At 39.5% G+C, this 27,225-nt stretch overlaps 1 protein-coding gene across 1 annotated transcript in view; it reads left to right on the top strand.

Moving 5' to 3' along the window:
• The window catches only part of sema6bb (sema domain, transmembrane domain (TM), and cytoplasmic domain, (semaphorin) 6Bb), a gene marked incomplete at its 3' end in the record, with an annotated part of 254,546 nt that overhangs the window by 204,973 nt on the left and 22,348 nt on the right, over nucleotides 1-27,225 (top strand). Inside the window, exons 15-16 of the mRNA XM_083888120.1 lie at nucleotides 4,590-4,667; nucleotides 12,478-12,536. Of these exons, the coding sequence (XP_083744246.1) occupies nucleotides 4,590-4,667; nucleotides 12,478-12,536 (137 nt within the window). The remainder of the gene's footprint in view (nucleotides 1-4,589; nucleotides 4,668-12,477; nucleotides 12,537-27,225) is intronic.

Below are 27,225 nucleotides of genomic sequence, written 5' to 3'. Positions count from 1 at the left end.
ACTCCTACCATACCAGGAGGCTGCAGAGCTCCAGGGACGTCTCACCGGGGAACAAGTGTCCATGCACGGCCAGGCAGAGGCCACCTGAGGCACATGGAACACAAAAGTTATTGTGAGGGAACACAAAAGTAGTATGAGAGAATGAAGTTTGCGCTAAAAAACGTCCCTCCCTGACCCTAGGGGGGCGCCGCAGAAACACAAGAGGCCGAGAAAATGAACAACCAATCAGTATAAACTAAATTAAAACTAAAAACGTACAAGAGGAAAAGACGTGTCCTGAAACTTAAATGTTAAACTTTAAAGGGCAGACAAGCTACTTTTTATATATTTAAGGGGCGGTTCACATGCAGCGTCATATATATTATTTACTATCACACGTCAAGAGGGAAATATTTCAACTTTTTATTTTGGAGTGAGCACTTTCAACGTGGCCTTTGATACTCAGTTCAAAGAAGAAGGTCACACTGGTCTTTGTCAGATGTGCAGTAAACTCTCAGAACTCCATCGTCCACACCAAGCTTCTGAATGAGCTGGTGAAGGATATGATGCTGGTGTTAATAATTCATTATCTTTGTTTGGATTATTATTTTCTCAGTCTAATGTGTTAATTAATTCAGTGACGTTCATAACAGACGGATGCAACAGGAGCTCCAGCTTCTCTGTCTTTGTTTACAGCAGCATAGACTCTGGTCTTGTCATTTCCCTTTGACATGTTGACACAAAGACAGTACACTCTTAGAAATAAAAGTGCTAAGTAGAACCATATAACATTCTTCGGCTTGTCCTTATAGGAGAACCTTTTTTTGCTCCAGGTAGAACCTTTTTATAAAGGTTCCAGCTGGAACCATTTTGTAGGGTTCCACCAAGAACCCTTTGAAAACCCTTTATTCAGGAAAGGGGTTTTAAAGGGTTCTCTGGATCAAAATGGTTCTTACTGGAAGCATTAGTGTTACCAAGAATCCTTTGGTAAGAAAAAGCCTTTCTTCTGGAAAGAGTTTTTCAGAAGCAAATGGTTCCAGGTAGAACCTCAGCCCTTGTAGAAGAACACTTTTGGAACCCTTATTTCTAAGATTGTGGGGTTGGTAGGGTGTGAGTGTTAATGTCACTCTCAACCACTCGGTTCAGTTTAAACAGGGAAAAAAAAACCTCTTGTCTTACTAAGTTGTATAAATCATGAGCGTTTGTGTTTTTGAGTCTCAGTGTGAGAGTTAATGTCCTGTGTGCCAGTGTGTTCACGAATCATTAGTGACATTTCAGCAAGCTCAGGTTTGAATGTCTAACCTCTGATGAGTGTTTTGTGAGAGCTTTTGATTTTAGTAGCTGATGTGATGTGCTGGTTAATGTCTGACCAGCTTTCAGCTCACACACTCAGATACGACTTCAATTATTGAACATCTTACACTGAAAGCTCTGGGGCCACACGATTGGAGTAGCTGTTTGCACTCTTTGCAAGAAGACCTGGCAAGTTCTGCCTGTGTGTGTGTGTGGGTTTTCCCCCCGGGTTCTCCAGTTTCCTCCCACAGTCTAAAACATGCAAAATGGGGATTAAGTAAAATTAGGTAAAAACTTGACCATGCACTACCGTTGAAAAGTTTGGGGTCACTTAGAAATGTCCTTATTTTTGAAGGAAAAGCACTTCTTTTCAGTGAATATAACATTAATATAACGTTAATGTGGTAAACGACTATTCCAGCTGCAAATGTCTGGTTTTTAATGGAATATGAACATAGGTGTTTAGAGGCCCATTTCCAGTGTTCTAATGGTACATTGTATTTGATAATAGTGTTAGAAGGATATTGGATGATTAGAAAACCATTGAAAACCCTTGTGCAGTGTGATGTTAGCACAGCTGAAAAAAGTTTTGCTGGTTCTTTGATGAAACTGAACCTACTTTTTTTCACTCAGCCTTTAAAAATTAGAGCCATCAAGAGACTTCAGCATTTTACTACTTCTTTTATCGAAATTTTGCCATCACGGTTAATCATCAAAATTTCTTATAATCGATATTTAAAAGATATCTTTCATTCAACTAATTTACTCAATTAAATAAAATAATACATAAAATAGTTTCAGTACTCATTCTACAGCTGTCATCAGTGGTAACAGGAAGTAATGGAAAAACACAACAAAAATGTATCGGTGACCCCAAACTTTTGATTGGTAGTATAGGTGTGACAGTGGATAGTGGTTTGTCTCTTTGTTCCTGTGATGGACTCCGCCTTTCGCCCTATGACAGCTAAAATTGGCGTCAGCGACCTTCATGTGGAGGATAAAGTGGTATAAAATGAGTGAGTGAGTGAGTAAAAGCTCTGCTGTTTAACACATACTGAGTGTGTTTACTCACAGGTTGACCTTCTAACCTCATTTAACTGCACATGTAGGCCCATCATTAAAATCTCATGTTTTGCAGTAAACCACTGTTGAGGTTCTCATGCTGTATTATTAGTCAGCATTGACTAATCCCATGTGGAAAACGACTTTTTTTTTCAAAGCATGCCACAGGCTTGTACATGCATACAATGCCTTCCATTTACGAGCGGTGATCCTTCACAATGAACATTTGTATTTTGTTAGACACGACCGCGCGTTTTCACTGTGATTTGTGGTTGCGAATGAATGAGTATTTTCAAAAGCAACAAAAACAGCCTGTTTTGCTGCAGATGTCAAGGACATCTTGAGATTTTAGAGAGGCAATGTTCTATGGAGAACGAATATGCAGTAAAAAAAAAAAGCATTTAATTAGCTTTGCCTCCTGAAAATCAAATTTAGAAAACATTCAGTCTTTCAGAGGACACACAAGCTGTTTCAGATATGAAGTCCAGAAAATGTCCCGACAATTGAGTCCAGACCTTTGTCAACCGACTGTGATGTCACCCGTTGGTTTGTTAACTGCCGTTCTGAAGCCTCGGGTTAGTGTTAGTGTTTTTGGCCAGCGCAATGTTCAACCGCACTTAAATAAAAGCCACTGGTGTCGTCCCTTAAGGGCCGTTCAAGAGAATATCGGTTTTGAGGAAGGTGATAGAGGCACTCACAAGAGAAAAACAAAAACAAGTAAGAATGTTCTTTAAAAGCCTTTATTCTAATTTGTTTTTTTTACAACAGGTCTTTGTCAAAGCCACATTCAAATCACAACAAACAGACTGTCCGTGTTGCACTTTAGATGTCACCTAACCAAACTGTTAAATCACATTTTTGGACACAGAGATGTTGCACAAACTGCAATAAAGACCGCATTCACAAGAGCAGGACATTGTGTGGAACGTTCAGATGACGGCAAAAGTGGACACAAAAACGACTGCCAATCTGAAGCCTCGAGAGTTTACCATGTTAGTTTGTGAAACCAAAGTTCACATAGATCACCTGCAGCCAGGCTGTTATTGGATGATGCCAGCTGTCAATCACAGTGGCATCCAATCACATGTTTCTCTCTAAATAGGAACAAAATTGACTTCATTTCCTATTAAAGAAGACATGAGACTTTGGGCCATTACCTGCAACCCTATGGTTACAAGCCCAAGAAACTACAGGTTGCTGGTTCTAATCCCAGGATGGGTCTATGGGTGCCCCTGAGCAAGGCACCCAACCCCCCCACTGCTCTCTAGGCACAGATTAGAAATAATAAGTTAGACATTTTCGTTAGTTTTTATTTTTATTAAGTTTTTCAGTCTGCTTTTTTATTTCAGTTTAGGTTTAGTTAATTCAACCAATGATTTAGTAGTTTTAGTTTAGTTTTTATTTTGAGGAATTGACTAGTTTCAGTTTAGTTTTTATTTAGTTTTAGTCTTAGTTTTACAGGTATTAAGAGAAAGCCTCGACTTGTAGACACTGAAAAGGATGATCAAATACTTTAATTTCCTTATTCAACCTTTAACACCTGCAGTTAAATCAAAAGTGAACTTGTAAAAACAAAGACGAAACTGAATTTATCTACAATTCAGTTTAGTTTTAATTAGTTTTGCTTTATTCATTGTAGTTTTAATTTTTATTTCAGTGAACTAAATTATTTTTTCACTGCTAGTTTTAGTTTTTGACTTAGTTTTCGTCAACTATAATAACATCACTAATTGGTGTGTGAGTGCAAAACCAAATCAGTCTAATTCTAAATGCACAAACATTTAAACGGAGTTATTTTCTGTCTCGACTGACTTTGCAAAAGGAAAAACCAGTTCCACTTTTCATACACGGTCTATGATTCAGACGCTCGTTCACCCGTTCATTGCGACTTTTCAGGACATTTTTCCTCCTGTGCTCTAACATGGACTCACTTGAACATTTTTCTGCATAGTATTTGACTAATGGTCTGACGGGGAAATGTTCTGCCAAATGTCTGGCACAACATATGCGAATATTCCCATTCACACACTGTACTGTACAGCCCCTCTGGACAATTTGAAATAAATGTCCAGACATTCATTCAGTGCATGTCTGAATACAGCTACACTGACATTTTCAGGCTGTTCAGTGCCAAGGAAAGACAGCCAGTGTAAAAGAAAGAAGAACAAACTGAGGAGGTTTTAATAATCTATAATGTATGAAAACCATCGGTGTAGTGATTTTTAATTACAGTGGATGTTTGTGTGTCTGTGCAGGAGCTGCATCGCCTCCAGGGATCCGTACTGTGGCTGGACCAAAGGAAGCACCTGCTCTTTCCTCAGACCTGGAACCAGGTTTGACACCTCTCTGTTTCTGTATACATCACTGTGACACATGTGCACACACTGTGCCTCACACATCACACACAGTCCCCACACTCTAACACTCTGCCACTCAGGGTTTGGTCTCCTGTCTCTCCAAAGTCTCCTGTCAAATTGTCTAGTGTCTTTCTCCTAAACACAGACCTGTTTTGTATTATTTTGTTTTGATTCCTTTATTCCTCTCAAGGTTGTGTTTGGGACAGTAAAGCCCATAGAGACGCATAAATTATGTTTCTCTCTGTTCCGTGTGTGACAGTTTGAGCCTCTGAGTAACATCGGTGTCCTCTAAGTAGTCACCGTCTCTTCTGTCTCCGCCTTATTGATTCAATATGTCCACTGTCGCCGCTGTGAAGCAACGCCATGTTCTTTCACTTTGTTTGTTGTTGTGTGTGTTTGTGTGTGTGTTTGTGTGTGTGGTCAAACAATAAAACACAGTTTAATTGCACTAATGTCCTTGTCCCAGTGAACAAACACTGTTAGGGAATCAGTTTATTGAATGTCCATCTTTGTTCTGAATGACTATTTCCAACAACACTACAGTTCAAAAGTTTGGGGTCACCTATACAATTTTTTCGTGTTCTCCATTTAAAGTCACACTTATTCATCAAAAGAGTTGCAAAATGAATAGAAAATACAGTCAAGATATTGACAATATGAGAAATAATGATTTTTATTCAAAATAATAACTTTGCTTTGGTCGAAGAAGTTTTCAGCTGTGCTAACATAATTGCACAAGGGTTTTCAAGGGTTTTCTAATCATCCAATATCCTTCTAACTTTTTAGATTAGCAAACACAATGTACCATTAGAACACTGGAAATTGGCCTCTATACACCTGTGTACATATTCCATTAAAAACCAGAGGTTTGCAGCTAGAATAGTCGTTTACCACATTAACAATGTATAGAGTGTATTTCTGATTAATTTAATGTTATATTCATTGAAGAAAAGTGCTTTTCCCTCAAAAATAAGGACATTTTGAAGTGACCCCAAACTTTTGAACGGTAGTGTATGTCAACACTTTTTTAGTTTTAGTAGTTATAGTTACTATAGTTATAATTTTCTGTTCGTAAAAAACTAAATACACATTTTATGTTATCTCTCATTTAGTAGTAGTTCTTATTAAATAAAATACACTTTTTGTGGCAACGTTCATCCATATTGTGCAGCTAAAAACATAAGCGAGACCATAGATGGTTACATGTTACCAGTTACCCACTTTCTTCTTACAAAATAGTCACTCAGACTTTCAAAATAAGAGCCACTGATTCAGCAATTCAGCTAACGCGCTTAATAATGAAAATTGATTACAATCGATATCTTGTCATATCTTTCATTCTACTAGTTCATTCAGTAGAATGAAATAACATACATAATGTTAATGTTATTTTAGTGTTAGTAGTCATTTCACAGCTGTCCTCAGTGGTAATAGGAAGTCGTCCCACTTGGGTCTCCAGCAAAAGCTTGGCATCAAATTGTCGTTCATATCATGTATAATTCACGTTTTTATAGTGTCTTTAATTCTATTGGGTAATTCTATCAAATAAAATACACATTATAATGTAATTTCACAACTGTTGTAATACATTAGTGGTGACAGGAAGTCGTCACAATCGCGTTTCTGGTACAAATCGATTACTCAGAGTTTCCTTACTCTGCGTTAACTTAAAAATATTAAATTCTTAGAGCTGACAGCAGACTCCTGATCTCACAGTCAGTCATGTTTTTCCGGGCTGTTGTCTTAATCCTTTGTGTTCCAGCTCGTTTATTATTATTATTATTTCCAGGTCAAAGCCTCAGGGGTAGGAACTAAAGCCAGCTTCAGTCTGACTGAGAACGTACACCTGCAGTTGTCATTTTGACTCCAAATCCCAGATTAATGCAATTTCAGTTGGACTAAACATGTTTACATGTATTTTATGTCCAGTTTCAGTTGGACTAATCCAATAATTCATTACATAATACTGACTGTGTCTGTGAAGCACATACACCAAGATAAAATGCTGTCTAAGTGTCTGGCTACGTTTGTGTGTTTGTGTTTGTGTGTCTTCCCTCCTGCTGCTCCGTCTCGACAGCTCACCTCCAGCCTTCGCTGCCTTCGCCCGGTGAAATCAAATCTCTCTCCAGTCAGACGGCTGACTGCATTAGGTTTGAAAGGCACATGTGTAGAAGCAGCAGAACAGACAACATGGGCCTTAAAGACCACCTGAGGCCGCCTGCTTATGCTATTAAAGGCCTCTGTGTTGGGTCTGATTAGATTTAACAAGGGCAGTCAACTCGACAATTGATTTTGCATCGAGTTACTGTGGATTTCCTCTTTGTGGAATCGTGCAGCTCCTCTTCGCAAACAGCACCAGGGCAGTTTTATCGTATGTGTTTCTCGTTTTCCAAGGTTTATTTTGTTCACTGTTCACAGTCATTTAGTTAACAGTGTGACACACAAGTGTGAAAATGGTGTTAAAACAACTGTTGACTCATCACACTGGTTACATGATGGTTGAATTACGCCTGTTTGTGTTGTAATATATGACTCATGGAAAAGAGATTTTTAAACCTTGAGCTTTTCACTATATACAATATCACATGTATATATTTGAGAGCAGCTGTGGCTCAGCGGGTACACTGAGTCATATTCTTGATGGAAGGTTGGCAGTCTGATCCCGGGCTTCATGGTTTTAGTCGTTCCCAGAAACCAACAGATGGGCAGTGGGTGATTTTATGCAAGGATTTCTTTTCAGGATATTATACTTCAAGATTTATTCAATACCACAGACATACTATTAAGTTGTCAAACTTATACACACATTTGCAGATCAGTGGTAAAGCGGGGACGTCTTTCAAGTGGAAGGTTGTGGGTTCAATTCCCAACTCCACTTTCCACATGCCAATGTCTACTTGGGGGGAAACACTTAACCCTACATTGCTCCTCTGAGTGAAGATAGCGAGACTGTACTGTAGAGCAGCGTTGAGTGACTTGAAAAGTGCTATATAAATAGTTTTACCTATAGTCAATATAGAATTGCCTTTATTAATGCTGCTCTAACAGGGATTGCTGTAACCACCTGAAACGTAATATGACACCAGAGACACGTTTTGAACATGTCTGTAAAAGATGACCTCCATACAGGAAGTGGAATGCCAGAAACAGGAAGTAAAGTCTAAGTAAATCCGCATGAAAGTTGATATGTGAGACAAGGGAACTTCCCTGAAAGAGTTTACGGACACGCCTTTGACCCAACAGGAAGTGCCCTCTAATTTTGCTCTGCATTGACCAATCTGCACAAAACTTAATATGTGAGACCAGGGACCGGTGCTGAACATGTCTGCAAAAGATGACCTCCCAACAGGAAGTGGAACATCCGGAACAGGGAGTAAAGTCAAACATGCCTGGGGACACTAAATAATACTGAAAATAACTAGCACCGTGAGTGGTGAATGAACGGGTTTGATGGGACTCGTTGATATTGTATGTTCATCTAGCATGATTACATTCAACAATATTAGGTGTTAACTTGCACATTATTTGCTCTTGCCAGGATGTATTTTGTAAATTAGGCAGCAGTGTTGTTATCTTTCAAATTTGGGTGCCCTTATAAAAAAGAGGATACACCGTTCCAGTCAAGAATAATGAAGCCTCTCTGGGCTTCACCCTTAACCCAAATTGCTCCATGCGGTGTAAACAGTGAGTGGTAGAAAAGGTGCTGCATATCAATGTGTGTGAATGGGTGAATGGCAAAAAAAGTGCACTTATAAATTGCTTTAAGGGGTCATCCTGACTCCAAAAACACTATATAGAGTAAAAACAATCCATATACTGAATATTTTTCTTACTGTTATTCTAACGTGCCATTTCAGTGCCGTAGCAGACACTATACAACACAAAGCAAATGGATTTATTTTAGGACAATAACACAGAGAGAACAAATAAAATAGATGAACAGTTGTGTTGAGCTGAAACACAATTTATGTTTCATTAAATCAGAGCTTGGTGATTTGACAACAAAGGATAATAACGATTAAAGAAAATGTAATTAGTCTCTGTTGATAATGAAATATCGATCTGTCGTAAAACAGAAACATTTCACAAACCTAATGCAAAACATGTAAAGCTGTTCAACTTTAAAGTGTGTTTTCACTGTTCGTGAACATTATCTCGACGTATATTTTGTCATACTTTTGTTAAATTGCTCTGAGAGAAAACTGTGCTACAGCAACAATTACTGAATAATTACCGGGGCTTATTTACTCCTTAATAATCCCATGTATCCCCTCGGTGCAGACGTATCCTCTGGGATATAAGCACTCATGGCCAGACATCTGTAAACACAGTTCAGCATTTACAAACATATGGTCTTTATCATGTTAAGCTTTATTATTAGGCTTTTAAAGCTAGGATATCTGGGGGAAAATGGGGTGGAAGTAAAAAACTGGGCAAAAACAAGCACATACACACATATACACAAAGACCCACAGACGAATCTAATGCATACAAAATAAATTACCCACAGTGCACAAGAGGCAACCAACTGAAGAAAAAACATTGCTCTTTATTAAGATGACAACCGCTGTAGGTTCACTACACACTTGGACTCATTTGTTACAGAGTTTTGTGGACGTTTAAACCACAGATGTTGGCTGCGTCGCTTCCTGAGCCTTCAGCTAATTGCAGAATAGTGACTTCTTAGTCTCTTATCCCGTTCAGCTCAATCCATCATCCCCAGGCAGTTTTTTTTTTTGTTTTTTTTTAATAAAAAGGTTGTTTGTAGGCCTCATACGTTTACAGTGTACAACCACGAAGAAACTTTTAAACGTGTGTTGTTTTTTTTTTAAGACTTATTGTTGCAATTTCCCACTGAAAATTCTGAACATTTTGTTTTTTTGACTGATTCAGTTTAAAGACAATCTTTTTCATGGCACGTCTGCGTCCTCGAGGGTTTTGCAGTTATGAGTAAGCTCATATATACTGTAATGTTGCTTAAATTATTACAGAGGCTTGCATCACCTTCACCTGAGCATCTCTGCTGCTGAGTGCTCGCTGGTGAAACTGATCCTCTTTTAGAAAACTGTGTGTGAGACTCACAGGTTATGTCTGACAATTTACACCTCCAGGTGTTAATGTTCTTCTTTTTTTTTAAGTAAAGTAATATTTTATTTTTATAGAGCTGGTTTCTTATTTTGGTAAATAGACTTAAATGAGTACTGGAAATATCTATTTTTGGTCACACTTAACACTAACTAGGTGCTTACTAACATGCATATAAGTTGCATACTAGCCCTTTATTAGTAAATGCATGTATTAACACCTTATGTAGGAGAAATCTTATTTTAATGTCTTTATAGTGGTAGAATAAGGTTATGTAGTGTTAATGCTTAATGATTACTGATAAAGGGCTAGTATGCTACTAGGGCTAAAGGGCTAGTATGCTATTTATATGCATGTTAGTAAGCACCTAGTATGTGTGTATAATAGTATAATGGTGAATATGTGTTCCCTAATCTAAAGTGAAGTATGTCAGTTTTTTCACAGGTTGAACAAATAATGTAAAATGTGTTAATTAGAGAACAAGGCAGGTTATTGACTCCAGTTTAATGTTGTTTTTATTAAACTTAAACTAAATTACTTTTGGGCTGCAACTAACGATAAATTTTCATCTGTTGATTTTCTTAAATCTCTTGTCAAGTCTTGTTTTGTCCACAAACCAAAATTAATCTGCTGTAACAATTTAGAATAGAATAGAATAGGTACAAAAATACAATACAAAAAAAAGAATTCAATATCTATAAGAAAAAAGTGCAATAATGATAGAATGACCGATAGGAGTATTTGTTATATGGAGCAAATAAAGAAAATATTCACATTCAAGAAGCTGAAAAGTCACAAAGCGTGTTTGATTTAATTTGTGGGGAAAAAACAACCCTGAAATTGATAAATTGACTTCTCAGTGCATGAGCTTCACTGACTTCCTTTACTAGGACACTAATTGTGTTGCTCACAGAATATTTAAATTATTTCACAGAGCACAGTATGATTATGACTCATGTCTGCATTGCGTTCACAGCTGCAAACCCTAACAGGCTGTTATAACGCGATTAAGACATCGTGCGTGTGTTCTGTATGACGTCATTCAGGTTACAGTCATCAGAAGATGCTATTTTATTCACACTATTGCATTAATCATGTTAATATATGTAAACATAGTCACCTTAACACCTAGATGCTAAAGTGGAAAGTCTAGTTTATAATCTAAGTTGCACAAATCACACCTATGTTACTTAAAGGTGCATTATGTAATAAATCTAAATCAATTGGCCATAAAATCCTCCTAATATGTCACAGAGACTCAGGATTAATGTTCATATAACAAACTGAACTCACCAACAACAACAGTACAGCCAAAATATTTGCATTAAAAAAAATATTTTGCAGACTGCAAATCATGTTTACGTTTTGAAATCATGTTTTGGCATGTGGCGCCACCTACCGCCGTCTACCAATCATTGCAGTCAGTAAGGTCTCAGCTGCCGAGCAACCCGAGGTTGCCAGTTACTTAAAAGACCTCGGTATTTTGAATTTGAATGTAGTAACTGTTTTTGGCCACATTCTTACATATGGCACCTTTCATTTGTTTTCAGGCATGAACTCATTATGGGGGATTTTTCTAGGTCAGATCAATTCACAGCAGAAGATTTGGTGCAAAGGCTGACGCCTGCTTTGCTCGCCTCGCGGTGTATCTTTTGCATCATTTCCAGAAATATGACTCGAGGTCTGGCTCGGAAAGTTTTTGGAAAATGTCTGGAGAGACATTTGTTGACATTTGCGGACATTTGTGAGTCAGGCCCTGCGGACAATCTGAGGGAAATGTCTGGACGTCATTGTGCGTGTCTGAAAACAGCTTTAGATATAAACATCAGAGGAAAACTCACTGGAGATGTTTTTTCACTCCTTCAAAATGTGTTTATCACGACGCGTATATTTATATATTTGCTTCTGCCTGTTGTAACCTTTCAGTTTTTCCCTGATTCGCTGAAAGCCATTGTAGGTTTTATTTATTTTTTCCCTGCATAAACACCTGGTCTGTGTGCTGTTCTCATTTCCTCTCCACTTCCTCACTTCATCATTTCTCCTCGTTCCTCTGGGTTTTCCACGCTCCTCTGTCGTCCCAGTGGGGAACGAGTTTTGAATCAGGGGGCTGGGGGTTGTCGAAATATGTCATAATTTCCTTAGAGTAACAGGAAACATGTCATGTTTGAGGTTTTGTTTCTGTCGAAGACAAATTTGTCTTTTCGTAGGTTTCTAATCAAGTTGTTTTACGACACTTTTTTAAAAGAAAAAAACTCAGCGTATGCAGCGTATTAATTACAAACTTTCTAATACTTAAGGACATGTGGTTTATGTTTATTCCACAAATATTTAATGTGTTGAAGTATGCTTAGGGAGAAATATGTGCAGTTTATTGCATTAATTAGTGTAATTATTAATAACTCCTGTAGGCACACTGTAAGTTGTTATGTTTAAATTATAATGATGATTATTGCTGGATATTCAGCAGCTCTAGGACCTCGTCTGCACCCTGGCTTTTTTATCGTGTTTTTCTCAACTTGTCTCTATAAAAACAGAACAAATTACAGATTTGGAGAGTCAGAGAAACTCGCACAGATCTTATGCTTCTGTGTAAGTCGTATAGTTTCCCTCTATCGTAGTGAATCTGTGCTGTGTGTCAGTGGCCGACTTGCTGTGCCTTCTGTGTTCCCTGATTAATGACTCTGTCTCTTTTCCTCTGCAGACTGCCGTTCGAGCAAGATGTTGAACAGGGGAACGTGGCCCACTTGGGCGACTGTGACGGTAAGAGAAGTGATTCTCTTTGTCTCTGCGGGTGTGTGCATGTGTGTGTGTGTGTGTTCACGTGTTACAGAGCTAATCGCTCTGTTGTCTTTGCCCAGATCCTCAGATAACTTGTGTATCTGCAGGGTAAACAACAATTCGGTTAAATGAAAGGAAGAGCCTGCACGGTGGTGTCAGTTTATCCAAAGGAAATTCACAAATAAACACAGAGAGAAATCCCCACTTCTACCTCCTTCATTGCTCTGAAGTGTTTCACGTCTCCCAAGATTATCCACTAAAATCCAGGGCTGCTGCAACAGGATAGACGAAGCAGGGAATTGAGAACCACTGATTTCATTATGCCTGGGCCACACTGGATCTGCAAGATTTGTACATCTTGAAACATCTTACATGTGTGTGGGTTTTCTACGGGTTCTCCAGTTTCTTCGCACAGTCCAAAAACATGCAGATTTGAGTATTAGGCAAATTGGAGGCTCTAAATTAACGTTGTTAACGGTGTCAACATTAGCGCATGGCACGTTTCCATTACGACTGAGTAGAAAAACAAGGAGGCATACATACGCAGTACACAGGTACGCTGGTTCAAGCTGCAACTAACAATTTTTTTTTTTCGTTGTCGATTATTTTCCTCGATTAATCGATGAATCGTTTGGTCCATAAAATGTCAGAAATTGTTAAAAAACGTTGATCAGTGTTTGTCAAACCTGGAAATTATGATGTTTTCGAAATTCTTGTTTTGTCCACAAACCGAAATGATTCAGTTTTAATGATTTCTTTGTTATGTGGAGCAAAGAAACCAAGAAAATATTCACATTTAAGAAGCTAAAACTATCAGAAATCTTGTTTTAATAATGAAAAAGGCCTCAAACCGATTATCGATTATGAAAATAGTTGGCGATTAATTTATTAATCACCGATTAATCGTTTTAGCTCTAACGCTGGTTATTTGTGGCGCTGCTCTTTTTGTTTAATAAACAGACTGCTCCAGGTCGACTGTAGGCGCGCTAACGGCGCTAAAGGAGCTAACGGAGAGAATTGGTAAACGGTGTCTGGACTCGGGTGCCGCGGCACGTAAACATGACTTCACACACGTCTTTTTCCAGTCAGTAGTCATGGAAATGTGCCATATGTTAACGTTGATGCCATTAACTCTGGTGACGCCATTAACGCCGATAACGCTGTTAACGTGTCCTGCACTAAAATGGTGTGAGTGTGAGAGGTTGGATGTAGGATGATTGTTTGTATGTGTCCCTATGATGGACTGGTGACCTGTCCAGGTTTTACACCAACTTTCGCCAGCGTCCCCTGTGACCCTCATGTGGAGGACAAAACGGTAGAAGATGGTTCATAGCTTGTAGTCGTCCTACAGCAGCCACGCTGTTTGCTCACTTCTTAGCTTGACAACCTATAATTGTGACCCAGGGTGAACCTGCTTTGTTTTAACACAACGACTCAGGTACCAACAAAAGTAACCAGCCTACAGAGACCTGGATTATTCCACCAGGCAGTCTGAACCGAGAAAGCCTCTTAGATGTGAGGTTAAACATCTTCAATTTAATTAAAGCAAGTCCAGTCGCCCCTACAGCTAAACTCTGAAGCTAAGTCTCCCCTGTTTTCTCTCTGTGCTGTGCTCCGTTCACTGGCAGTAATTTATCGTTCACCACAGTTTCAGTGCCTCTGTTTGTCAAATATGTCACAAACCAAAAAAAATTCCCCAACAATTTATGTACCCATTTCAAAGTGAAAGCATTTGAGCGTAGCTTCCAACTTTGTGGCAACAGTTTGTTGAAGGCCCTTTGCTATTTCAACGTGACTGTGCCCCAGTGCACAAAGCAAGGACTATAAAGACATGGTTTGACGAGTTTAGTGTGGAACAACTGCACAGGCTCTGCACAGAGCCCTGACCTCAACCCCGTACAGTACCTTTGGGATGAACTGGAACATAGATTGTGTGCCAGGTCTTCCTGGTCCAACATCAGTGAAAAATATCTTGAGGAAAGTCTTCCAAGAAGTGACTGTCCAACTCCATTGTCCATATAGTTTAGCTTTTATTGGGAAATATTTGCTTCCTACTTAAGATTCTTGGCACGTCGTAGGGTAAATTGGCCCATTTACTTATGTCCATTATCAAATGCAAACCTTGTGCAAACCTAAGCCTGGCAAAGTGTGAGAAACACAGCAGATCAGAGATGGAGCAGTCGCATGCTGACGTGGGTGTAGCTCAGGCCTAGATTGGGTCATCTTCCAGCAGGAAGGTCAGGACTCTGATGTCTCTGGGTAAAATGGTTAACCCCACATTACTTACTGCATGTGTGTTGCATATAGATGCACTGTGTGTGAACGTGGGTGAAAACTGTAGAGTAAATAGCTCTGAGTAGTCATCAAGACCAGAATACCACGATGAAAATGAAGACCATTTATCATTAACATGTATCCAGTGTGCCCACAACAAATATGTTGTGGGAATCCACTTAAATTCTATGATCTGTTATTCACATGAGACTGCAGTGACAGTGGTTGGGAACACTTTAACTATAGGACCAATGCCAGAAGCTTGTTTTTGCCTGGTTTATTGAAAGGACCCCATTTGCAGAGGGGCCTCTAAAGTCCCTCCAAGATCTTGGCAAGATCTTTGCTAAGATCCACCGAGTAGACGTTCTGCTGCTCTTATTTTTAACTCAAAACTGGAAAGACAATCCCAGTGTATGTTTTTAGTAACTTTGTTCTTCCTGCTGTTTACTCTGTTTTTACTTGTATTCTATCTTTGTGCCGGTCTGGTAGACGTTGTTGCAAATACACGGTGGATAATTATATTCAACTGCAGCTTGGATTCCCCTTGATGTTCCTCCTCGTTTTAATTTTTTTCACATGGTTATGAAAATAGAAGTGGCACACAGCAAAAGCGAAAATCTCTATTCTAGTTACGCAGAGGTTTTGGATCATCCCATGACAAATCCCCACACCCCCACCCCCGCCCGCTCGCTTTGATCTGAGCGCTAATTCCAACGCCTTCAAATGAATCCTTTGCTTCTGAAAGTTCCCCGGGTTCATGTGAAGTGCTCCTATGGAGAATACAACAGATACATACTGCATAATCTCAACCTGCGAACAACTCTAATCCCGCTTCAGATGGGCGCAATGTTTCATGCGGTTCGCTGGGTTCAGGTCCCCTGACCCTCGAAAAACCGCAGGGGAGCCACCTCTGCAGCTGATGCTCGCCCTGAAGCAGGTTATTTGTCTTCATGAAGCTCATGTGCAGCTGCATGAAAAACAGACTGCGCTGTGCATCCATCTTTAAAGCTGTAGTGAGTTGCTTTGTGGACAAACGTCCACTACCTTCAAGCTATTAAGTTTGCTCAATGCTGATTAAGACTATCAGCTTCACACATCTCTCTTTTGTTATCGTGTCTTCTGTGATGTTCATGTGCTGCACACAGAGCGACGCAGCAGGACTTTGATGAAAAAGCAGATAAGTGCCCATTTTCAGGAGTGTCTTCAAAAAAATACAAGTTTTGGCTTCTCATGAACATAATCACCTGCATGCTACATCAACGCAATAGCAAATCAAGGGCTCCACTAATCCTGTCTGACTACATGCTGCCTGCACCACACGGCTCCTATTTTCCTCAATGCAGTCCGGACAGATACAACAGATAACATACACAAGGAAACACAGAAACATAAATTGAATGTCGTGCATGGTAGAAAGGTAGGAGCGCTGTGTGTGTGTGATTTAAGACAGGCAGGGGAAGAGAGACAAGCAGCACTGTTTTTGTAATTATTCCAAAGGCCTCAGGGATTCAGATTCTGCTCTGGAGCTTTAAAGCTGCGCTGGAGAACTCGGCGATGTTTTGTTGTCGTTGATGTTCTTGTTCTGCGTCTGTTTGATCAGATTTAACATGATTTTCATGCTGCGTTCTCCATCTTAAATGTCTCTGTCAAGCAATACTATCAGACCTGACTGAGGGAGCATGTGTATCAGGGTTCTTATAGTTAACGAAAACTAAGTCTAAAACTAGCAATGAAAAAATAGTATAGTTAACTGAAATAAAAATAAAAATGACCAAAAAAAATGAACAAAGCAAAAGTAGCTAAAACTAAACTGAATTATAGATTAAATTCAGCCTCGTCTTCATTTTTCCACAACTTCATTCTGGAATACAGACCATTTGAAGTGTTACTTTTGATTTAACTGCAGGTGTTGAAGGTTAAAGAATGAAATGAAAGTATTTGATCATCAATTTGGTGTCACACATTCTCTCATCCTTTTCAGCGTCTACAAGTCATGGCTTTCTCTTAATACCTGAAAGACTAAATAAAAACAAAACTGAAACTAGTCAATTCCTCAAAATAAAAAATAAAACTACTTAATAATTTTTTGAATTAACTAAAGCTAAGACGAAGCAAGGAGCATTTAGCCCATAAAATTGCCTCTTGACCAGATGTTTTTTCAGCAACACAATTCCCTTCTGAACTGTTCATGGGTGCATCTTTGTGTTTTCAGTCATACTCCAATCTCTTTGCAGCCATCTCACTTTACTAGCGCATTGTTGCTGTTGTCGCTGTCACCTGGTGACACCAGGAGATTTTAACGCTGCTACACTGACTTGTGCAGAGCTGATAGGCTTAATCAAGACTTTGTGAACTCATTTCACAATGGCTTGAATGGAACAGACATTTATATTTCAAACATATGCACCACAGATTAAGGTTTTCTTTTGTTGTTGTTTATTTTACATCATAAATGAGCTGAAAAGCAGACACTTTAACATGACCCCAGCCACAGGGGGGGCCACATCCAGAGTACTTCTCATGCTGATTCATATGCCCAAGATAAAAGGCGAGGTTGCGTCAGGAAGCGCATCTGATATAGAAATCTCTGACAAATCAAGTATGCGGATCATCCGCTGTGGCAAACCCTTGAGAAAAAAAAGAAATTATCTGAAAAGCGTGAAGAATATCTTCTCCTGAACTTTCTTCACTCCAGGACACTTGTCATGAAAAGAAACTTCTATGATCATTACTCCGTATCTCGCTCTACACCAGTGGGTGACAGATGAACATAATGACTCATGCTCACTCTTAATGAACTGTTTAACAAGCATCAGTCTTGGATCCTCTTCTGCACTTGTTATACGTTGACCTCTGCTGCACAGACTTGGAGTCAGAGCAAGTAATGTAAGTAACACTCCCCCTGAAGGTGTAGTTACACCAGCTTTCTTCTCACCGGGTGTTGTAAATCAGAAAAGTAGCTGCTGCTTTTTTTCTGAATGGGTTGTAAAATGTCTATTATCCTTAAAGGAGGGCTCCAGTGATTTAATAATTCACTGCCATAAATTGAGTCAGTGGTTTTTAAAATGGCCAAAGCAGCAGAAATACTCTGACTTTTAGTGTTTAATAAATGAGAGTCTCCTAACATATTCTATCATCTATCAATGAGTTAAACACACACTTGCCTGTTCATTTCCTGCAGCTTTTTTTTTTTTTACTTCCATGCTGCGTGCTTCTGTAACATGAACTGGACTCAAGCAATCTGGTTTTTCTCAATGGCCTCAGGCTGAACCTGTGCTGTGGCTTGGATTGTGTTTCATTGGACAAAAGCTAAATAAATACATTACAATGGTGCAAAGGAGGGAATTACTGGCATTATGAAGCCCTAATCTGGTTCATCACGTATGATATTGTAATCCTGGCTGGATTACCTGTTGCTTGGTGCTTAAGAAATTGAACTAATGGCCCTTTTTTCCCTTTTACAGTCATGGTAAGACACGGCTCTGCTGTACACGGTTTGGTTAATTTTCCATTGCTGTAGTACCTCCTCACTTCACAGATCTTAAAGGTGCATTATGTAATAAATCTAAAGCAACTGGACATAAAATCCTCCTAATAAGTCACAGAGACTCAGGAATAATGTTCATATAACAAACTGAACTCACCAACAACAGTACAGACAAAATATTTGCATTAAAAAAATATTTTGCAGACTTCAAATCATGTTAATGTTTTGAAATCATGTTTTGGCATGTGGCGCCACCTACCGCCGTCTACCGATCATTGCAGTCATTAGAGTCTCAGCTGCCGAGCAACCACAGGTTGCCAGGTACGTCAGAAAACGAAACCTAAAAGACCTCGTTATTTTGAATTTGAATGTAGTAACTGTTTTTGGCCACATACTTACATATGACACCTTTAACTATAACTTAAGTTCCTGATCTATATGAATAAAAATAATATTTATATGAATGTAGACCATTAATCACCTTACAATATTACATATTTCACAAAACATCGATACTAATCCAACCTTATGACAAATCAGTCCAAATGATCATGTTTGATCAAACTTTACTCATTTTATTCCACAAATGACGAGCAGATGTATTACGTATATTATGTATAACAGCACATATTATTTTGGTCCCGAATAATTTTGCTGAATCTTTTTGCAGCTTTTGACTTAAGATTTATTGAAGATTTAATTTATCAAACATGGTTTATCTCTTGGAAGAATTATTAGATGTTACAGAAATTGTCATGTTATGCACAGATTTGTTCTTGTTGTGATCTTATAGTAAGTGTTAGTTCATATCCATTATCTCGCTGAAAATACGCTCCAATAATATCAACATGAAAAGGGAATATTTCTATAATATCCTCTTGGATCTCACATCAGACAAATTAAATTTACTTCTGCTAAATTAGCACACAGACTCATTTCTATATTAAGAGGCAGCGTTTCAAATCAAATTAGTTTTCCACTAATCTTTCCTTAAATTAAATTTATTATAAGAGTAAAAGAGGGATAGGAGATAAAGTATGGATCTTCTACAGCAAGTGGGGGCGACTTAACGTCTTAAAAAAATACTGCAAGTGACGAAGCTTCCTTCAGAGCAGCAAAATCGTGTAATTAAGTTTCCTTTCAGAGTAACAAGGGCTTGAAAAATGAAAAAGGAAATAGAAAGAAAGAGAAATAAAATAAAGTCTAAAGTTAGTAAAGTGTGTCTTTAAAGGTCCAGTGTGTAACATTCAGAAGGGTTTCATTGTAGAAATAGAATACACGACCCATAAGTATGTTTGTACTCTTGGTTTAGCAGTCTAACAATCTAACAATCAGTCGTTTATGTCCTTGCTTAACAAAGACAGCCATGTTGTGCCAATTTGTTTCTACAGCAGCCTGAACTGAAAAAAAACCCCAAAAAAACCAGAGGATGTGTTTTGAATTTTGAATCTAAAACTTGCACAAATTAAAAAAGAATGGCATCCTTTCTGGTATTTGAGAGCCACTGTAGTTCCCCCAACGCACTTGTAATGTTTTGGATTTGTAGCCATCAAAGTGCCTCGGTTACACTGAGATGAAAGCATTATGCAGCTCTGTGGTGTCTGTTTTTCTTGGACCAGTGTCAGACTGAGATGTACCGTCCTGCTCTTTAGCCTCATCTTTGTGGGAACTCGGCGCCCTGAGGCACATTTGCTCCTGCCTCTGATCCCATCATGAAATAAAAACCGAGCAGAAATCTATTGACAGAGTAGAACCGTGTTGAGCCGGGGCCGGCGTGGCTTGGAGATGTGAGGCTGCATCTATCTGAAGGCTGCCACTTAGACACTCTGTCTCATATACAGTGATGGACGATCTTTCCATCGTATCCTTTTTTTTTATTTGACACTTTCATTGTCTCTGAAATGGATGCTTTTCTTTATGTTCGTTAAAGAAGCCAAGTCCATCGTTCTTTGTCCTCCTGTAAGACAACGAGGGAAGACAGAGCAGCGCTGCCTGACTGGGCTTGTTATGACAAACTGTCACGGATGCGGCTAAGATGTTAAAAACTGCCTGTGCTAACTCTCTCTCTGTGTGTCTGTCAGCGTCGTTTTCAGTGAAAACACTGCAGGAGCACGTTTGCCAGATTCTTATGAAATGCAGAAATAAGAAGCTGCACTTACGCTCAGCTTTACGCTGTAACTGCCCCACCGTCTGTTCTATTTGTATAGAAAAATGTGACTTAATTGCACGTCAGCAACCAGCGGAGAAAGAAAGTGTGTCTGCTTTCGATCAGAGAATTAACACATGATGAGAGGAGACTTAAGGCAACAACAGTGGATCACAATCATATAAACTTTAGTGACAGAGAGAGGGAGAGTGTTATGGCACTTTTCATCATACAGTCCTACCATGGCTCGGCACAGCTCAACTCAGGGTTTTTTGCTTTTCCATTAGTGAGAGTACCTGGTACCTGGGTTTTTTTGGAACCTGCTCTGGTGAGCTGAGCTGGAAGAGTCATGAGAGCGCCGTCCGACACAAGAACCAAACAGAATGATGTCGAACTGTAGATCAGTTAAAAAGACTTAAAAATCATGCTCCAACTCCAACTCCATCTCCAACATTTAGCAAAGGAAATGTCTAAAATCTCAATATTTAACAGAGGAGTCTGGTGTATGTAGCATTAGCACTGCTGAAAGCTGGCGATAGTGAGCCGAATCACAACCCATTCAGTCGTATTTTTGTTCAGTGATTGTCAGACTGTGCTAGTTATTGATTCAAATGATTCAGTTACACTGAAAACAACTGCTTTGCTCGTCACTAGTTTGTGTGTTTGTGTGAAACAATGTCAGCAGTTTCATGCAGCCGTGCTGTGACGACGCCGTCCATGTTGAGGAGGTTCTATACTAATGGCAAACGATGTGACTGATACCAAACCGAATAGAGCAGACCCGAGTCGTGCTGGAATTATAATAATAAGAAAAGTGCCTGTGTTATATTCCTTTTCAGTTTTAGCCCTTGATATTTTGTGCTGGTCACAAAGCTTCCTCCAGAGCAGCGAAAGCATGTAATTAAGTTTACTTTCAGAGTAACAAGGGCTTGAAAAATGAAACAGAAAGAAAGAGAAATAAATTAAACACGCAGTCTAAAGTTAGTAAAGTGCGTCTTTAAAGGTCCAGTGTGTACCATTTGGAAGGGTTTTATTGCATAAATAGAATATGCCCATAAGTATGTTTGTAGTTTGAGTGTAATCACATAAAAAGTTTGGTTTAGCAGTCTAAAAATTAACCGTTTATATGTCCTTGCTTAACAAAGGCAGCCATGTTGTGCCAATTTGTTTCTTATATGAAGGCCACCGTAGTTCCCCGACTCTTCTTCTCTGGTCAAGACGTTTTTGAGAGGGGTAGTGAAGCTTTTTAGACACGATATTTCAGATACTTCTTCTGCTGCTGCCATCCCGTGTGTTGAACACGTTTCCATCATCTTTGACGACACATCGTGGCCATCTTATGGCTTACATAGAGCACCTTTAACATTCAGAGGACAAACGTGCGTGTGTATTTGTGGACTTATAAACACACTCCGACACAGCGACACTCCTAAACTCATATGGGACTTGGATTTGTGGAATGGACAGAAGGGTTATGGTTACTGAATTTCATGTCTCCATATTGGACTCATTCCACCTGCCTATATTTTGACCCCAGCAGATGGGAGGTGAGATATCATCTGGCCCATCGCTCTCTTTCTCACTTTCTCTCTCTGGGGAAATTCTGCAATCCCATTTCCACTCACTTTTTTCCTTTGCTCACTTCTCTCCTTGAGGAGGACTCTCATTCTCATTCAACTAAATTATCCCCGTCTTCCTCTCGTCAAAAGTCAAACCATTTTGGCAGTCAATAATTATAATACATGTGGGTAATTCTATTACATAGAAGGTCATCTCTATTAACAGATATTTTGTTTTACTTTGTTCTTTGTTCAATAAAAAAGGGATGTCACACTGGGATTAAAATCTCATTTGAGTCAGTGGGTGAGGAACATGAAGAAGAAGAGGAGGAGAGAAGCTCTCTGATTTACTTTTCTAGTTTGACCAATCATGTTAGAGGAGACTTTGGATGTAAGTCATCAGCTACTGGTGTTTTAGTTTATCTACACTATGCATATAGAATAAATGATAAATAAAGAGATTAGCCAAAATAGAGACTGGGTAGGAGGTAACTGGTAGAGAATCATCTTCATCAACTGGTCCCAGTTGACCACATCTGATCACTTATATAATAAATAAGTAGAAACACTTATATTCAGTTTGTTTTACAACCCTTGCATTAATCCTGCAGGACCAGATAGTTTTACGACAGTAAAGAAACTAAAATCTGTGTCTGCAGGAGTGGAGGCGTTGTGTATGAAGCTGGGCTCAGACGATAAGTATTTCAGGCCAATTTAAAAAGAAGAAGTCTGGTCTCAAACCTGTACTGATATTTTGTCTCTGATTACCTTGTAGCTTGAGTGTGGCCAAGATCAATTCTTCTATCCCCTTAAGCTGACCACAGAATGATCCCGGCTGTCAGATAAATACAGGACAGTGCTAAAGTCCCAAAGCACCGTCGGCTTTGCTGTTTGTGTGTCTGTCAAATTCCTTGATCTTTGGCATTTGGACTGGATTGATGTGACTGGAAGTTGGTTTTGTCTTATATATTAGCAAAGTTTCACTCAGTTAAACTTGTATATTTAATTTGTCGACATGACGTAGTACACTCTTAGAAATAAAAGTGCTAAGTAGAACCATACATGGTTCTTCAGCTTGTCCTCATAGGAGAACCCTTTTTGGCTCCAGGTAGAACCTTTTTATAAAGGATCCATCTGGAACCCTTTTGGAGGGTTCCACCAAGAACCCTTTATTCGGGAAAGGGGTTTTAAAAGGTTCTCTGAATCAAAATGGTACTTACTGGAACCATTAGTGTTACCAAGAACCCTTGAAAAACCCTTTCTTCGGGAAAGGGTTTTTCAGAAGCAAATGGTTCCAGGTAGAACCTCCGCCCTTGTAGAAGAACCCTTTTAGAACCCTTATTTCTAAGAGTGGAGGACAAATTAAGATTAATTCAGGTTCCACTCCAGGTTTAAGAGAGTCAGGGTCATGTGAGGGTAGATCACACTCACGTCATTTCCTCCTCCTGTGTTTTCTCGATGTGTTCCAGTAAAGTGATGGATAAATAATTGCAGTGTATGGTCATTATAGCATTTCTAAAACAACACATCTAAAGACCTTTGCACAGAACTATAGGATTTTAAATTAGTATTATGTCAGTACAACAGAAGCAGAATCTGTTTTAAGTGGTCAGTTTATTCAGTCAAAAATAGCAGAGGTGAAAGTGAGCCAATATATAGTATAATGTGTACAGGGGAAATAATGAGCTGCATTAGTGAGGAGAAGGAGTGTGAAAACAATAGGTGAGAGGGATGAGCTGACTGCATGGAAGGCAAGATCTGAAATACAACAAATATCTATAGCAATTTACTTTAAATCATTGTTCAAACGCAGTAAAATATTTTCCAAAGAAATGGGGAAATGTGTTCCCTACGCTGTCAATAATCTTATGATTGCAGGCGCCTTTTTTCCCCTCACATTTGTCTCACACCATTCGTGTAACAAATTGCACCTGAGCCTATTCGAGTCCTTTATTTCCAATCTTCGATCGGTGTGAGCGACAGAAGCAAAGATCTCGGAGAGAATGATCAATCTAAGAGTTTAGCCAGATTAAACCAAATCTGTCTGGATGGTGATATGCTGCCAGAGTATAAGTAAGAAAATATGTTTCTAGTGTTTTTGTTTGTTTTTTTTTTGCTGAATTGCGCTGGTGGTTCTGGACTTTGTCTGAAAATGAGTAACTTTTGCCAAAGTCTTCGCTGCTTCACTCCCTCGAGTCTCAGTCAGTGCTCCACTGATTTCAGAGCAGCCTTGTCGTCAGACCTCAAAGAGAGATGGATGGACGGCCTTACTTAGAGCTCAGCTAACTGCCTCCCCACTCGCCGCAGCTGGAGAGAAGCGGTTGCTGGAAGGAGAATCGATTTTCATCTCTTCTCTGGCTGATGGCAGTCAAATAGATATCAAGGGTGATTCTGCGAGGAATGGAGGAATGGGGGGCTGAGGAGAGAGGGGAAGGAAGGGGAAGAGGGATCCTTGGTAAATCAGATCAAGGACTCGAGAGCAGAGTAAAAAGAATGAGTAAGGGATTGAGAGATCACAGGAGGAGGGAAAACTTTTGAGGGTGAAGCAGTTCGGAGGATCAGAAACATGGAGTCGTGAGGAGAGCAGAGAAACAGGAAAATGTGCAGGAGGGGAGTTGAGGTGATCTGGTAAGAGGGTAATCACATAGGGAACTAAGAGAGGGTGAGAGCGTTGAGAATGGAGAGAAGTGTCGGGCTATTTTCACTCGGTGCTCGTCTTGGACCATTGTGATAAATGGACCCGGTGCCAATCGGCGTCTCTCGTGTCACAGCTCTGTCACTGGCCTCCTCAGTGTTTGGGCTTGTGGCCAGGCCGTAACTCTGCCAAGGTGATGTAAAACCACCTGCTTCTATCCACAGCATCTTCGCTTATCATTTATCACGCAGCCTCTGACCTTTTCCTTGCATCGCGCCGTTGTCTACGTCTTTGTTTTTGCTACAGTCTGACGGCCTAATTTGTCACGGGAAACGGCGAAAAAACCGATCACGCCGACACCAAAGCGAACGAGCTGCTTGTCAGGAGATCGCAGCACGAGGTCACTGTAATTACATAGACGTGTATGAGGAAGTGTAAGGGTATTAGCTCTGAGCGTGCACACACACACACACGTTTACCTAGCAGAGAGGGGGACTGTCATTCTTCACTGACAAACAGGGAACTTGGGTTTCTGGTCATTTTTAAATGAAAACAAAAGCACAGAAAAATACTTCAAGGGTCTTTTACCATATTATTACTTCAAATGTGCTTTTTAATTTTTTTTGAAGAAATAGGAAAGTGGGGACTAAGATCCTTGAGTTCCCTCTTTGTGAGTGTGTAACCACGCCAAAGTCCTCTGTTCTACTGGTTGACGAGTGCAGACACACACACACACACACACACACACCAAATATTAGTATTTAAAGTGATGCCATGTTTCGGAACCTGCTCTGATCAAAGCAGAGTTTGGGAGCACGTCTAATTGAGATGATGTGTTGTAGGAGGGACATGCTGATGAAAGCAATGAGGTCAGAGAAAGATCTGGGTTCAATTATGTCCAAGTGTGTGTGTGTGTGTGTGTGTGTGTGTCTGATATTCGTCCATTACCTTTATGGACTCTATTTACCCGCAGGCTAACGTCAGTGTTCCGTAATTTCCTGGGTCCGAAACAAACACACATGCTCTTCTCAGGTTGCTCTTCCACCTGCTCGCAACACATTTAATTGGAAACACACACGTGCAAAGAGCTATTTTAAGGCATTTGTATCTCTAAAATCACAGGCGGGAAACAAAAGCTTTGAAACACGTATCAAAAGACGCATGTAAATGTAATTAAAGCAGAGGCTATCTTATCCAAAATCATATCTATAGCTGCTTTAAAGCTGGGGTCTGCAAGTCTGGAAAAGCTAGCAATAGCAACCCCGCACTATGCGTGAAAAAAAAAAAGACAGCCCATATATTCCACCTCCTCCCACTGGGCCACTCGTCAAAGCTCCACGCCCAAAACACTGGAAGACATTGTGTGTCGTGGAACTGATCGCGGTGGCTGCACTGCCATTATTCTGTGACTCGCTATTCACTCCGCTTCAGTGGTGTGTGCACGTCTCTTGGGTATCGCTGTGAAGACAGCGGCCATGTGCTGTGAAAGCACACAGGTAGACAAGTCAGTTAGTCGCACACAGGTATGTGCCAGACACTTGTTCTAAAAAGAATTGGCTGATCACAACACAGCGATTCAACAAATGAAATAAATCCAAAATAAATCCAATGGCCAAGCCTAGCTTTAAGTTTTTAATGTACAAGGACTTTATCAATGAGTACATTACAGAGTGAACAGAATTATGTGCTGATCTTTAAAAGAGTCTTTGGCACTTGGACATGATAATGAAGAGGCCTTCAGCTCAGAAAATCCCATGGCAACAGACGCGGCATGAATGTTCACTTGGTTAAATTCCATCTTAAAGCTCCAAGGTTTAACATTTGGAGGATTTTTTGGCAGAAATTAAATAATATCCATAGGCAAGGGCAACCAACAGTTATTTTCATAACTGATGAATCAGCTGATTATTTTTCTTTAAAATGTTGAAAAATATTAATATTTTTTTTCAAACCTGGAAATGATGATGTTATGTCCACAAACAGAAAATCACTACGTTTTTATGATTTATTTGTTATATGGATCAAAGAAACCAGAAAATAGGCACTGAAAGAAGGTGAAAAAAAACAGTTTTGATTATAAAAAAAAAATTAATAATATTAATAACTGATTATTGAGTAACTGTTTAAAATAGTAATACAAAGCAGCCAGAAAGTGCATTTCACATTTTGAAGCTTTCAACGCAAACTAAGAACAACCACATCCTCATTAAGTGTGTGAAGATCACTTTAGTTTAGAATGAGAGCGGTAACTGCACACTTAGAAATAAGGGTTCCAAAAGGGTTCTTCTACAAGGGCTGAGGTTCGACCTGGACCCATTTGCTTCTGAAAAACCCTTTCCTGAAGAAAGGGTTTTTCAAGGGTTCTTGGTAACACTAATGGCTCCAGTAAGAACCATTTTGATCCAGAGAACCCCCTTAAAAAACCCTTTCCTGAATAAAGGGTTTTAAAATGGTTCTTGGTGGAACCCTCCAAAAAGGTTCTACCTGGAGCCAAAAAGGGTTTTCCATCTCACCAGTAGACTAATTCTTACATACTGGACCTTTAGGTCAACAAGCTCATGTTACATGAG

Source organism: Microchirus variegatus (genome assembly GCF_963457635.1).
Source record: "Microchirus variegatus genome assembly, chromosome: 4".
Lineage (NCBI taxonomy): Eukaryota > Metazoa > Chordata > Actinopteri > Pleuronectiformes > Soleidae > Microchirus > Microchirus variegatus.
This window is presented reverse-complemented; position numbering and strand designations above follow the sequence as displayed.